Genomic DNA, 12,452 nt, shown 5'->3' with positions numbered 1-12,452 from the left:
CGGAGAAGAGAGAGAGAGGGGGAGGGGACGTGCATATTCAGTAAGAGTGGGCACGCCGCACCCCGGATTGAGCTTGACCATACGGCTTTGCATTTAAAAAGGAGGAAGAAAGATTCTGTCGCGGGGAATCGAACCAGTGACCTCGCGATCTCCAGCGCATGGTGCTAACCACTACTCTACAAACTGTCCGTTGCCACGCCTGCTTTAGGCAAGCCAATTGTATACACCATACACCGTTTGGCAGTCCTCAGAGCAACTTCAGCGCATTTTCGTCAACAGTAGCGAGATGGCGTGATGGGCTCGTGTTTGGCGTGGTCGCCGTCTGTCGCGTTTCTATAAGTTCTGCCTCCGCGGAGCAGGGGTCTCTCATACGCGTGCGCTTATCGGACTCGTGAATCGGAAGAGCTGCCGTGCACTCCAGGAAGTAAAAATTGGGACAGTTGTTCGCGCTCCTTTTGTGCGTACTTGTGCGTTCATTTCGTGCGCTTTCTTTCTGTTCGAACAGCATGCTTCATGTGTCGAGCTTTGACAGTTGTCAGTCCGCGCTCGTCCTGTGTATTCTCATTTCGTGCGTGATGCCACATAAAGTGTGCACTTACGTCTTAGTCTGAAATGTAGCTTATCAACGTTACAGGTGCCCGTTAAAATGAGCTTTTGATATTGTCGAATATTTTTTTTCCGGTCAAACGTTTTGATTACACATTCTGATTGCCCAAACACATCTCGCAGATAAAACGGAAGTTAGCATTCGTCTTGGCGCGGGCCTCAATGCTAGCCACATTGTCGAGGGTGCGGACGTCTACATGGAGTGTTTGGTGCTGGCTGCATCGAAGGTCGTCGACGTCACCTGGCGTCATGACGGAACGCCGGTGAAGGAGCTCACTGGGGACGATGGACCATCCGACGCTTTAGTGACGTCTCGCTACCTAGTCATCCGAGGCGTGACCGCCGACCAGTCCGGGCGTTACACTTGCAAGGCCAACACTGCTGATGGCGAGAGCGTGGAGAGCGTCCCCCTGGAGCTTCGTGTTAGACGTTAGTATATTGTCTTCGGTTTCAAAGGTCATGAATGGTGGAAGGCGCAGGGCGTTTAAGGCGGAGGCCTTAGATGCTTTATCAAACGCGAAATTTGACCATTGGCGTCGACAACACTGACGAAAAATTCATGGCACGATGACTTCACTGCATGACGTCATCATAAATGTCAGCGATCACGATGACGTTATAGATTGACGAAATGTAAGACCTCATCAGGACGACATTGCGCCATCACATACCACGATGTGGCATGATGACACTTCGCAATATATTATCCTTTGGTCAAAAGAGGGCGTGGATCACAGAGCCAGTGCAAAGCTAGGCGTTGTGTACAAAGCTTGCAATGCCCCCAATCCTTGAGGCTTTCTACACTTCACCTGGTTTCGCACTGCCTCCGTGATCAGCCAAACTTTGACGAAGCGATAATGTCATGTCCTTGTTACGTGACGTCATGATAGCGTCACAAGTTTTGTCGATCCGTGACATCACGCGCCGTGATCGCGGGCTGATATTTTACACCACGCATGTTGAAGAAGGCAACGCTGACGCCTATGACCACTTTTCGCGTTCGACGAAGCCTCTAAGGCTATTGGCTTAATAAACGTTAGTACAACAAAAAGAGAGATGAAAAGGAAGGCCGGGAGGTTAGCCAGATATGAGCATCCGGTTTGCTACCCAGCACGGGGGAGGGGGCAATGAAAAAAGATTTGCAAGTGCTACTGCGCTTTTTGCGATCTAACAGCCTCTCTCAACAATTGTAGCCAAAATGCTCTCGTTATGTGTGTGTGCGTGTTTCGTTTTCTCCCGCGTGCACATGCGTTCTTTTTTTCCTTTTTTTCTCCTTTTCACTAAACCTTCTTTCCTACGTTAGTACAAAGTTATCGGTTGTCTCTTTTCCCTCGTCGCTTTCTCATTTTCTTCACAGTAAACACTTATGTATGACAGTGCTAATCAGCCCGCCACCATCACCTTGCCTGTTACAGACGCGCCACGCTGCGGTGTTCACCAATACAAGGTTCTGGCGGCAAGGCCAAACGAGCAACTGAACGTCACCTGCGACGTGACCGCGGATCCCGGCGAAGAGCTGCATTTCTTTTGGATCGCCGAGGACGCCGCCGGAAAGAGGCGCCAGGTGACGCGAACCAAGGGTGCCGGAACACAATACGCATGGTTGGAAGAGGGGATTCCGGAACACCGGAGATCGAACCAGCTGGAAGTTATTGTGGACGCGCATCTGTTTCACGCGACGCTTCTCTGCTGGGCGAGGAACGCCGTGGGCACGCAGCGGGAGCCTTGCAGAAACCGCTTCCAGTTGCGGCGTAAGAATGATTCAATTTCGATGGCAGCTGTGCATCCCTGTACGAGAAACCCTGACTCGGGCAGGGACACACACTATCAGCGTAGGCGTAACCAGAAATTTTCTTAGGCAGTTCAACTACTTTATGTGTGTGATCATTGTGTGGACGCAAAAATAATGAAGAGATCACGAGCTTCTTACATAAGCCGGCTATTGGCTCCAAGCTTTCCGGGGTGGAGGTGGGAAGTAAAAGGGCGTGCACATTTAAGGGGGGCACCTCATATGTAGCGAAGCCATCATAGAACCTGATGCTCAATATCTAGCCCAGGAAATTATTGTTTTGTTAATCGACACCATAAACGTCATATTACATACATTCAATAAAGCTAACGTTCCCGTTTTATCGGTAAGAATACTATTCAGGCATTCACCCTATAGATTCGACCGACCGTGTACACATTACCTTTACTGTGGCATAAGGTGCCGCTGATCGCAATTGTCAAAAAAAAACGTGTGTTCCAGAAACCTGTGCTTTGAAACATGAAGTGAGAAGTCTCACTGTGTGAACGTATGCAACATCATTGGCACCCCCTTCAGGACGATAGAAGAGCGCCTCCTTCTCCCCCCCCCCCCCCCCTCCAGTGCATGCGACCATGCCTTTAAGATTCTCCGTATATGCTGCAGGTGACCAAGCATCCAGCCTCGATTGCACTGTTGGGAACTACACGGACACTTCGTTCTCAATCGCGTGCTTTTCTCGTCGGGACGGTCGAGCCTGGAGCGGCGAGGCCCACGGAGTAAAAGCCACCAAAACGCGGCTACGCATCGAGCTGTTCGACGCGACGGCGGGTAACAGGTCGGTGCGAGGATTCTGGGTAACCTCCACTGAGACCAGCGGGGACCCTCTTTTGCTGACCGGTCTCAGGCCGGCAACGGACTACCTGGTGCTGGCGAGGCTGGAGACGGAATCTAACGCGTTCGTCACTTACGTCAGGACCCTGGCACCAGCCCAGAGCCTCAGAAAACGTGAGGTGCTTGCCTAAATGTAACGATATAAATGATTCAGCCAGTTCCGCATTGTAGAAAACAGTCGCTAACGAAGCTGTAAGCTCGTACGCGTGTGTGTATGTGATGCCAATCTGCCGCTAGGTTTGAAATGTAGTCATTGATACGTGGTGCCGGGAGCGTGTGTGCAAAGCTCAATGGTTGACATTTGCCTTCAGACATTGAGCGATTCGGCTCAAATAGCGCCTAAAAAAAGGAAGCCTATTTTCTTTTATTTATTTCCTTATTAACTCCACCTCTGTTCACAAGACTTGCATGATGCCTGGTACTACTATTACTACTACGATGACAGGACTGCGTAAATTACTGAGTGACCATAGAAACTATCACCTGTAGTATTCTGCCCAAATGGTTAAACCAGCCAAGCTTAAACGTGTGGTCCGTATGCTCATCACGAACTGGGTATTCCGAACTGTAGATTTCATTTCTATATCCCCACGTTAAAGAGGTGCGCGCTTCAAACATTCCGTTTCGTGACGTTAACTTAGCAAGACGTCTCACTTTGTTCAACCTTTCTTTTTCGCAGATATACCATCGACAGAAAACGCCGCCATGCCTCCACCCAAGGACACCACGGTCCTCGTCATCATCTGCGTCGCTGTGGCCGCCACGTTAGGGTTAGCGGCGGCTATCGGAGCGGTGCTGTGGTTCAAGTACCACCGGAGAAGATCACGGCTGCTGAACGCCACGGCTTCTCTAAAGCGTGCCGAACACAAGGCGTACCTCGCTTCGGACGCTTCGTGCAGCTGACAACACGGACTATTGCAGTGCGCGTTGCGATCAGCGACTTTGTCAATGTGTCGCCTTCAATGGATGATCACCTTAATGTACCGACACACCGATACTGCCTGCACAGTGTACATTTAAGTGCTTTGCACAGAGTATACTTCGTCTTTTCACGCTATCGGTAGCATCCGAGTGAATCCTCCTGTGTGCCTACACCTAAAGTTTGCCCCCATGCTCACGATAGTATGTATTACAAGGCACTGTTAGGATTTATGATGAGAAATGGTAAAGTTTCAAATCCGAACACAATTAACCACGGCGTTTGAAGAACTCTGACGTCCCTCTTGTATCGGTGTATTGAAGCCTACCGTCCTTTATCATGAGAGTATTTGGCGTTAACTTTGCTGCGGTGCATTAACCTGCCACTATTATAACATTGAAGTGTTTGGTTTCCATTGATGAGTGTAAATTAAGCAAGTACGTTCGGGTTAGACTGCATTATACCACGATGAATGGCAGATATCTTAAGTTCGATGTTGGGAGAACTGCGGTTCGCCATCGCCTGGCATGTTAGACTGGATAACAATTGCGTCTAAAGGATATTGTTATGAAGACAATATTCGAGAAAGAACTTTGTGCAGACCCTATTGCTACTATCGCTTAAGACAACAGGAAAGAATTTCGAGGGGGTAAGCAATATTGTCCAACCGAATAGCGCTGGTTTAGCAAGGACAGGCGATGACAAACGATGCAAGAGCAAGCGTTAGAATCTGTGTCATGTCTTTGCTTGTTCTTCCTCTACCGGTGCTATTTTCTTCCAGTATAATGTACCAGCAAACTCAAATTTCAACCGTAACGAGGTAAACAAAGCGATGACTTTTGCAGCTCCACACTGCAATCACGTATTAGTTCTTCGTATCGTTTTGCACAAAATCACCATAATTTCATTGTCTGTGATGTGCCTGTGTCAGTAGTAGGTATAAACCAGCTACTCAACAGGTGCCACTCCGTTACCATAGACCTGGTAGTACGGCCGCGACCATAATTAACTATCAATCAGCAAGTCCAGCTCCAAATGGTAGTTACAACGTAAACAGTAGTTTTTAAGAATAAAGCCCAGTTTCCTCTTGCATCGGTGTCCTCACAAAAAAGAGTTCTAAGCCACGTTGCTATTGTTATTGAGGTAGTTTTAATCTGTATGTGCCTGTAAAATGCAGTGCTTCTCCTGTAAGCACCACGACAATAAATATTCTTTCTGCAGCTTATGACAGGTTGTTCAGCCGAGTGGCATTACAGGAAAAACTGAAATGGGGACAGGCAGGCACATCCCACCTACCAAAGTTTCGTAGTGTCTCATGCATTCTGTTTAGAGTAAAGGACTGTTTCAAATTCGGTTGCCGGCTGCGTACCAGCACTTAAATGAAGGCGAAGTGATCGATAACACCAAAGAACCTAGATTTAAACCCAGCTGGTAAAAGATAATGAGCAACTTGATTTCACAGTGACGCTCTATACTGCATATCGAAGAGCAACGACTGGTGGCCTGAGACAAACGAGAAAAAACGCGAAACAGCAAGGTCAAAACGTACATTGACGACGAGGTTCTGGTGGGTCGATCTGCGGCAAAAAGCTCGCAGAACAACAGTTTTCGCTGCCCTTCGCTACAAGTAGCCCTCACCCTCCTCACCACCACCGATGCCTATTTCACAAATGTCTCCATACTTGGGTGAGGAAGTACACGCCAATCGCAGTACCCTGTTGTCTTGCGACGTAGAGATCGTGCTTTGGCTCTTAAGAGGAGTTGCCCTTTGGACTCGCAATGGGACAGACACTTGTCGTTCATTCGGAAAAAAAAAATAGCACAAACGTGTTCAAGAGTGCGAACGGGTGTAAAAATCACGTGAAGCCGATGCAACAGGACGTGCAGCCGCTGGCTTCTATCGCTATTATTCCTCGAAGTGAGCAAAGCCAAGTAAGCGTTTCGACAAGACTACCTATACCTCTCACCTGGGAGACATTTCTGTGGCCCCAACGAAACCAAGCGCCATTGCCGAAAATACCGGATTAAGCCACATTCAACGCCGTATATGTTGAAGAATGTCACTAGCTCGAATTGAATTTGGCTCTTGATACATTTTAGTTGAACAGTAATATGGGAAAAATTTGTGAGAATTTCACAGTAATTTCACAAGCATGCTGCAAGACCACAGCACGCTTGTCAAACACCTATGTAACTGAGTCGTGCAAGCTTCTTTTCTTCCTTCCTTCCTCTCTTTCTCTAACACACACACACACACACACACACACACACACACACACACACACACACACACACACACACACACACACACACACACACACACACACACACACACACACACACACACACACACACACACACACACACACACACACACACACACACACACACACACACACACACACACACACACACACACACACACACGCACACACACACACACGCACACACACACACACACACACACACACACACACGCACACACACACACACACACACGCACACACACACACACACACACACACACACACACACACACACACACACACACACACACACACACACACACACACACACACACACACCATAGCCTCCTTTATTTTCTGTGCCCGCGCAGTCAGTCCGCCGGGCCCGTTCGGCCGCCTCCCGCATCCTCCTCTCTTTTTGCGTCTGCTGTACACCAGGGGCGCTCGCATCCCAGAATCGTGTCGGCGCATTCAGCCACGGCGACGCATCTCCAGGAAACCTTTGTTCGTGTCGCATACGTTTGCAACACCAATTATTTACGACCAAAACGGTACGAAGTATTTTCAGCAAGTATAATTGTAACTGTTGCTTCATTGTGTTGCGTGAGCAGATGACACGCGGCATTAACTGAGTGCGTATAAACAAACAACGTCGTTTGTACCCCGCGTTTGCACGGCCGTTGTCAAGCGCGGCTATCATTTTTCGCGCTTCTTTCTGGCAATACTTTTCCGCGCACCTATCTTCGCAGCGTAGTACTTTCAGCAAGTACGATATTTAACTGTTGCTTCATTGTGTTGCGTGAACAGATGACACGCGGCAATAAGTGAGTGCGTGTAAACAAACAACGTCGTTTGCACCTCGTGTTTGCAGGGCCGGTTTCCTGCTTTGCTATCATTTTTCGCGCTTCTTTCTCGCGAGGCTTTTCCGCGCACCTATCAGCGAATTTCGCTAAGTAATCAGGAATGTTAGTTTACGGTTTCTCTCGTTTCTGTCTCGTGCAGCGGCCTACGCACACAAGTCTCCGTGGTTCATTCGGCTGTGATGACCCGCGTCAGGTGCGATGTCGTACTGTTGCGTGCCCGGTTGCAAGTCTTCAAGCAAAAAGAAGGAAGTAGGAATTTCAGTCCACGAAATTCCAAGCGACGAGGAGTTGCGGCAAAAGTGGATAAAAGTCATTTCACGAGACAATTGGACGCCGAACACCACTTCCAGCTACTCAACCGTGTGCAGTCGTCATTTCGCTGCTTCTGATTTTAAGCAAGGATGTAAAACACGAAGGCTTATGAAAGGTGTGGTGCCTAGCGTATTCGAAGAATATCCGCGCTACTTGCAGCCTTCGACAAAAGCCCCGAGAAGTGACGCGGCGATCAGTGACGCGGCGACCAGTCATTGCTGTGCAGGCTGCGGAACGTTTCCCGAGGGAAGCGTTAATAGTGCTATCAGAGAACCTGAGCGAGGGCAACGAATTAATACGCAATAAACAAGTTTCTCTACCGTTTCCTTGAAGGTATGGTGTTCTGTTCAATGTGCTATCTTGCGTACTTATTCTTTCTCTCTTGCATATGTTTTCTCCTAAATATTTAAGTGGCACACGGGAGTGGTATCACACTTTTGTTTTTTAAGCTTGCCGCGCTTACAAACGCGCAACGAAGGACCCACCCGTCAGTGCCGGCGGTAGCACCGGAGTCAGTGAACAGGCTCTGCCGGTTCTGGGAAGGCAGCGCCGCCTGGTGGTGATTGCGGGAACTCAGCCTGACGGTCGGCTCCCTTTGATCCCGGCGGCAAAGCGCAGGCACAGAAAATAAAGGAGGCTATGCACGCACGCACGCACGCACGCACACACACACACACACACACACACACACACACACACACACACACACACACACACACACACACACACACACACACACACACACACACACACGCACGCACGCACGCGCGCGCGCAGACTTTATTTGCGTCCTGGGAAGAAGGTTCCTAAGAAACCACCGAGACTCGCACGCGTGACGGAGACCAAAGGTTCCCGACTGTTTCACAGGCTCCCTGAACCGTTTGGAGCTGTTGTTGCGCAAGGTGTAATTGTAAGTATATTTGTCTCGATAATGCAAGTGCCACGCACGATGAAAATTAAATGTTCGCTGTTCTTACCAAAAATACTATCTTTGGCAAACTAACCTTGGGAAACGTTTTATGAAGTTAGCCAGAACGTTTAATCTAAACGACAGTGCGTGCAAACGTGGACTTAAGGAGTAAGTCAGGACACCACAAATGCTAACTAACAGAGTTTATCATGAAGGTCGATCGAAAGTATTTCGCTGTCATTTTTAATAGCAACACGTGCCGCCTTACCCATATTGGTTGCTGAGTAAAGCCCATTCTAGTTTCGGTGAAGTGCTCTTCATGCCATGTCATACAAGACGCGACTTCTTGATAGCGGGAGATCATTACAACGAAATGGCAGGAGTTCAGATTACGTGATTACCCTACCATTTATAAAATCACTGGTAATTGTTTGTTGGTGAAATGGACAGTATACTAAGCACTCTTCGGTAATCCCGTTTTCAGTCACTCGGATGCGTCCCTTTGTATATTGATAGCTTCTTATCAAGGCACCGTACACATCCGAGTTATGATAAAATATAGTCTAGAACATTATAACATTGAAACTGCATTAAGCTTTAATCAACGATTACGCGTAACGCACCATGCAATAGGAATGTGAGGTATTCAATTGCAGAACACACCCTTCTTCTTGGGCGTTCAGATTTAGCTCAGAAGAGTTTGCCAACTGCGCTAAGCCGCTATTACCAGTATAAGGTTGTTTCAATGTTCTCTCTCATATTCATGTCGACTGCGCAGCTCATTTGTAAACGCGTGGTGAATATAGTCACATGTATTATCGTTTATGACTTTGCTTACGGCGAATGAAAAGCGTAAACCACTTTTTTCGTCTTCTCATTCGAATATATTGATCCCCCTCCACCCGAAAGAATTTTGTCCACCAAGTGACGTTGAGTTAACTCGCGCCTATTTCAGCCCAAATATAGTTTTCTCACTGACTCACCGAATGTGGTTTTGCACCACCTCCGAGGTCAAAGGTGTTGGAAGCTTTCTGTGCCTCACACGACCCATTCATGAAGTAATGATGCCATGTGATGACGTAAGAATGACGTCACACGTTCGGTCATAGGTGGCCTAATCATTGAATCTCCTGTGTTGACGCTATCACTGCCGTCATGGGTTTCTTTTCGCGTACGATAATACATCTAAGGCTCTCGCCATTATTACAAAATCACATCAACTACCCCCCCCCCCCCCTGGCGCTTACTTAGTTAAAACTTGTTGAGGCCAGTGTCTTTCAGACCTTCTACCTATGAATTGATGTTGTGATCACAGTTTGAGAACCAGTGCGAGGTACAGTTCATTAAAGAAGTACATCGGTGGGAGCCAATTCAGGTGTCAGTTGCCTTCACTGGAAGCCTCAGCTACATTTAAGTCAATAGAGAAGTGGAACCAGCAGAAAACTCACTAAAAGTTAAGAAAATAAATATTTTTAACCAAAATAATGAATCGTTTCATAGGCTTGGTGATTGTGAAAGCCCCACCTCATCTTGGAAAGCTCATTTAGATACAGGATTATCATGTTCTTTCCACATAATAAACGCCCGCGTGCGCAGTTTTCTACTTTCTCCAAACGCTACATGCCCAATTTTTCGCCGCCTCTGAAGCTTAAAAATTAATGAAATGTTTTAGATGGGCTCCAGCCACCAGTTTGTGGTGAATAAAAGAGGGCTCACTAGAAATTGAGCCTACTGCCTCGATAACAAGGCTGACGCACCAAGAGATGACTTTTTTTTTCTAGAGTTATCAAAAAAGAGCCTGTCGGAAGGATTGGCAAGATCGTACATTATACTTTCGGGAACAAATGCCCGAACCAATTTCGGGGGCGATCTAATTTTTTTTCTTCCAGAATTCCGAAAACGAAATTTCATCACGCCCACACCTCAGACATCCCAAATCCCAGAGGGAAAAAAAAGCGTGGGTGAGCCTTACAAGATTAAGCTACCATAAAACATTTTTTTTCCTTTTTTGTACACCTGAAAAATTAACTTACTGCAGCATTAGGTCTTTTGGAAGTTAGAACACAGGGTATTTACTTGCTGTAGTGTACCATGTGGTGGACATTTATTCGTGGCGCCTCCTTTTGCAGTGAAGCCGTACATACTGGTTTCACAAACAGGCTGCCATTTTTAAAGCGCTTCCCCACAGCAGCGCCGTCTAGCATCTGCTGTGTTCCGTCGCCACGCCGGTGTGTGGCGTTCTGCAACGGTGTATGCACCGGTTTGGTGGCGTGAGCCCCCGCCCCATCTAAAGGGTACAGCCGTATCAATCCATTCAATTCATCCATCCGTGCAGCATACCTGCACTGTTCACAAGGTATTACTGTTCTTCGTGGTACACGGGCAAAAAGCAGCCACGACGCCTGACTATTATGTTGTAAAGCTGCCAATCTTTAAAGTGACAAAAACATCAAGCAATGGTGACCCACGAGACGTTCCCGCAGCGGTCATAGACATATAGACATATGAGCTGTGGGGAATTTGGATGCACTTCTCAAGAAGAACGTGTAAAGTGGTAATCTATTTGTTTTCTATTAGCTAGCCTTCTCGTGTGGTAAGCCCCCTCTTTGGTACCTAATTCAGTTGTATGACAACACAGAAAAAAAAAAAAAACTTCCGTTCATCCGTGATAGGTAAAAATTTGACGTACTGTACGTATCAGTATGGTCAGTACACATTCCCTGGATTGTTCTAAAACAACTGAACATCTTCATATGCAAGTTCTGATTTGTCAAGTTTGCTTATATTTAGCGCACTTTCTATTTATGCTGGAAATGTACTGGCGGGTGCGGTGCAACGACACGGAGATTTCCGTGACTTCACGGCTTGCCGCTTTTTCGAGTTGGGTAAATGAGCTCCGCCGAAGTGGACATGTCCGCTAGGTGGACACATCAAGAGTAACTCCCCTGCTGACTGCACAAGTGGGACTACTACTTTCGTTGCGGAGGTGGTCGGCAGTCGCACTTATATTGGATTGGCAGGGTTTCTCCGGACTTTTCGAGTTGTATCTTACTGTAGCATGCTGCGTGACTACGTTCGGTGTAATTACAGCGCCGTTCATGGCACACTTCAGCAAGAGAACTGTGACTAACTGACTACTCTGGACAAGCGTTATTCAGACTGCACTATTTACAAAAAACAGGCTTTCGTAATAAAAAAAAACTAAGAGAACAAGTGCAAAGCCCACGTGTGGCAAATTGATGGAGGATTTTAGTCTTACCGAGAAACAGCGAAGGTGCATCATACGGAGAACCTTGGAAAAACCCTCTGACAGTCCCGACGCAGGTCTTGACACGTTCTGAAGTAGACAGCGACCACCCGAGCTGGTGACAATATACGGGCAATCGCGAATAACTGGCGAACAGTTTCAGAACTGCCCATTCGCAAGTATGACGAATGTACTGCCACTGTGAAAAAAAAATGCGAACAGCGAAAAGCGTGGGTTCCAGACGGAGTCGAACTCCGATATGCCTTGATAGGGATCTGCGCTTTCAGCCGGTGTCTGCCGTAGGAAGCAGAAACCTTGCTCCTGCTGTCGTTATCATGCCGCAGCATGCCGCAGATGCTTATCATCTGCCAGTCACGTCTGGAGCTCGGAAAGCCCACGCCGTTTGGTAGCCGCCGCCAGACCAAGATAGAGGCGCTACGGTGACGTCGGCTGAAAGCAGCGATTTGCCAAGCGACAGACGCGGCACGTCGGTGTTCGGCTCGGTTTTAGTTGGCGACATTTGTCTGCTTGCCTTTAAGGCGTGACCAACCGATAAGTAACAACGGCGCGCCACCATTGGTCCACTGACGGCGGCGGGTATCTCTCGGCGGGAAGACGCAACTCGGACAGAACATGCCTTCTGCACCGTTGCTATGGCAACCGCCGTGGTAGGAGGCAACGCCGGCGTCCACCGCATGGCCCGTTTTT

General features: G+C 47.9%; 1 protein-coding gene and 1 long non-coding RNA gene across 2 annotated transcripts in view; one reads left to right on the top strand and one right to left on the bottom strand.

Annotated features, from left to right (window-relative positions):
• LOC119164888 (B-cell receptor CD22-like) overlaps nucleotides 1–5,391 on the top strand; it is a 45,033-nt gene extending 39,642 nt beyond the window's left edge. Inside the window, exons 5-8 of the mRNA XM_075873185.1 lie at nucleotides 730–1,035; nucleotides 2,022–2,357; nucleotides 3,020–3,361; nucleotides 3,927–5,391. Of these exons, the coding sequence (XP_075729300.1) occupies nucleotides 730–1,035; nucleotides 2,022–2,357; nucleotides 3,020–3,361; nucleotides 3,927–4,150 (1,208 nt within the window). The 3' untranslated portion in view covers nucleotides 4,151–5,391. The remainder of the gene's footprint in view (nucleotides 1–729; nucleotides 1,036–2,021; nucleotides 2,358–3,019; nucleotides 3,362–3,926) is intronic.
• Nucleotides 1–11,989, bottom strand: part of LOC142771552 (uncharacterized) — a 116,161-nt gene extending 104,172 nt beyond the window's left edge. Inside the window, exon 1 of the long non-coding RNA XR_012885985.1 lies at nucleotides 11,757–11,989. This is a non-coding gene — a long non-coding RNA (uncharacterized LOC142771552). The remainder of the gene's footprint in view (nucleotides 1–11,756) is intronic.
• Nucleotides 11,990–12,452: the final 463 nt, after the last annotated feature.

This window comes from Rhipicephalus microplus, chromosome 9 (assembly GCF_043290135.1).
Source record: "Rhipicephalus microplus isolate Deutch F79 chromosome 9, USDA_Rmic, whole genome shotgun sequence".
NCBI classification, from domain to species: domain Eukaryota; kingdom Metazoa; phylum Arthropoda; class Arachnida; order Ixodida; family Ixodidae; genus Rhipicephalus; species Rhipicephalus microplus.
The sequence above is the reverse complement of the archived record's forward strand: the minus strand, read 5'-3'. Positions and strand labels throughout refer to the sequence as shown.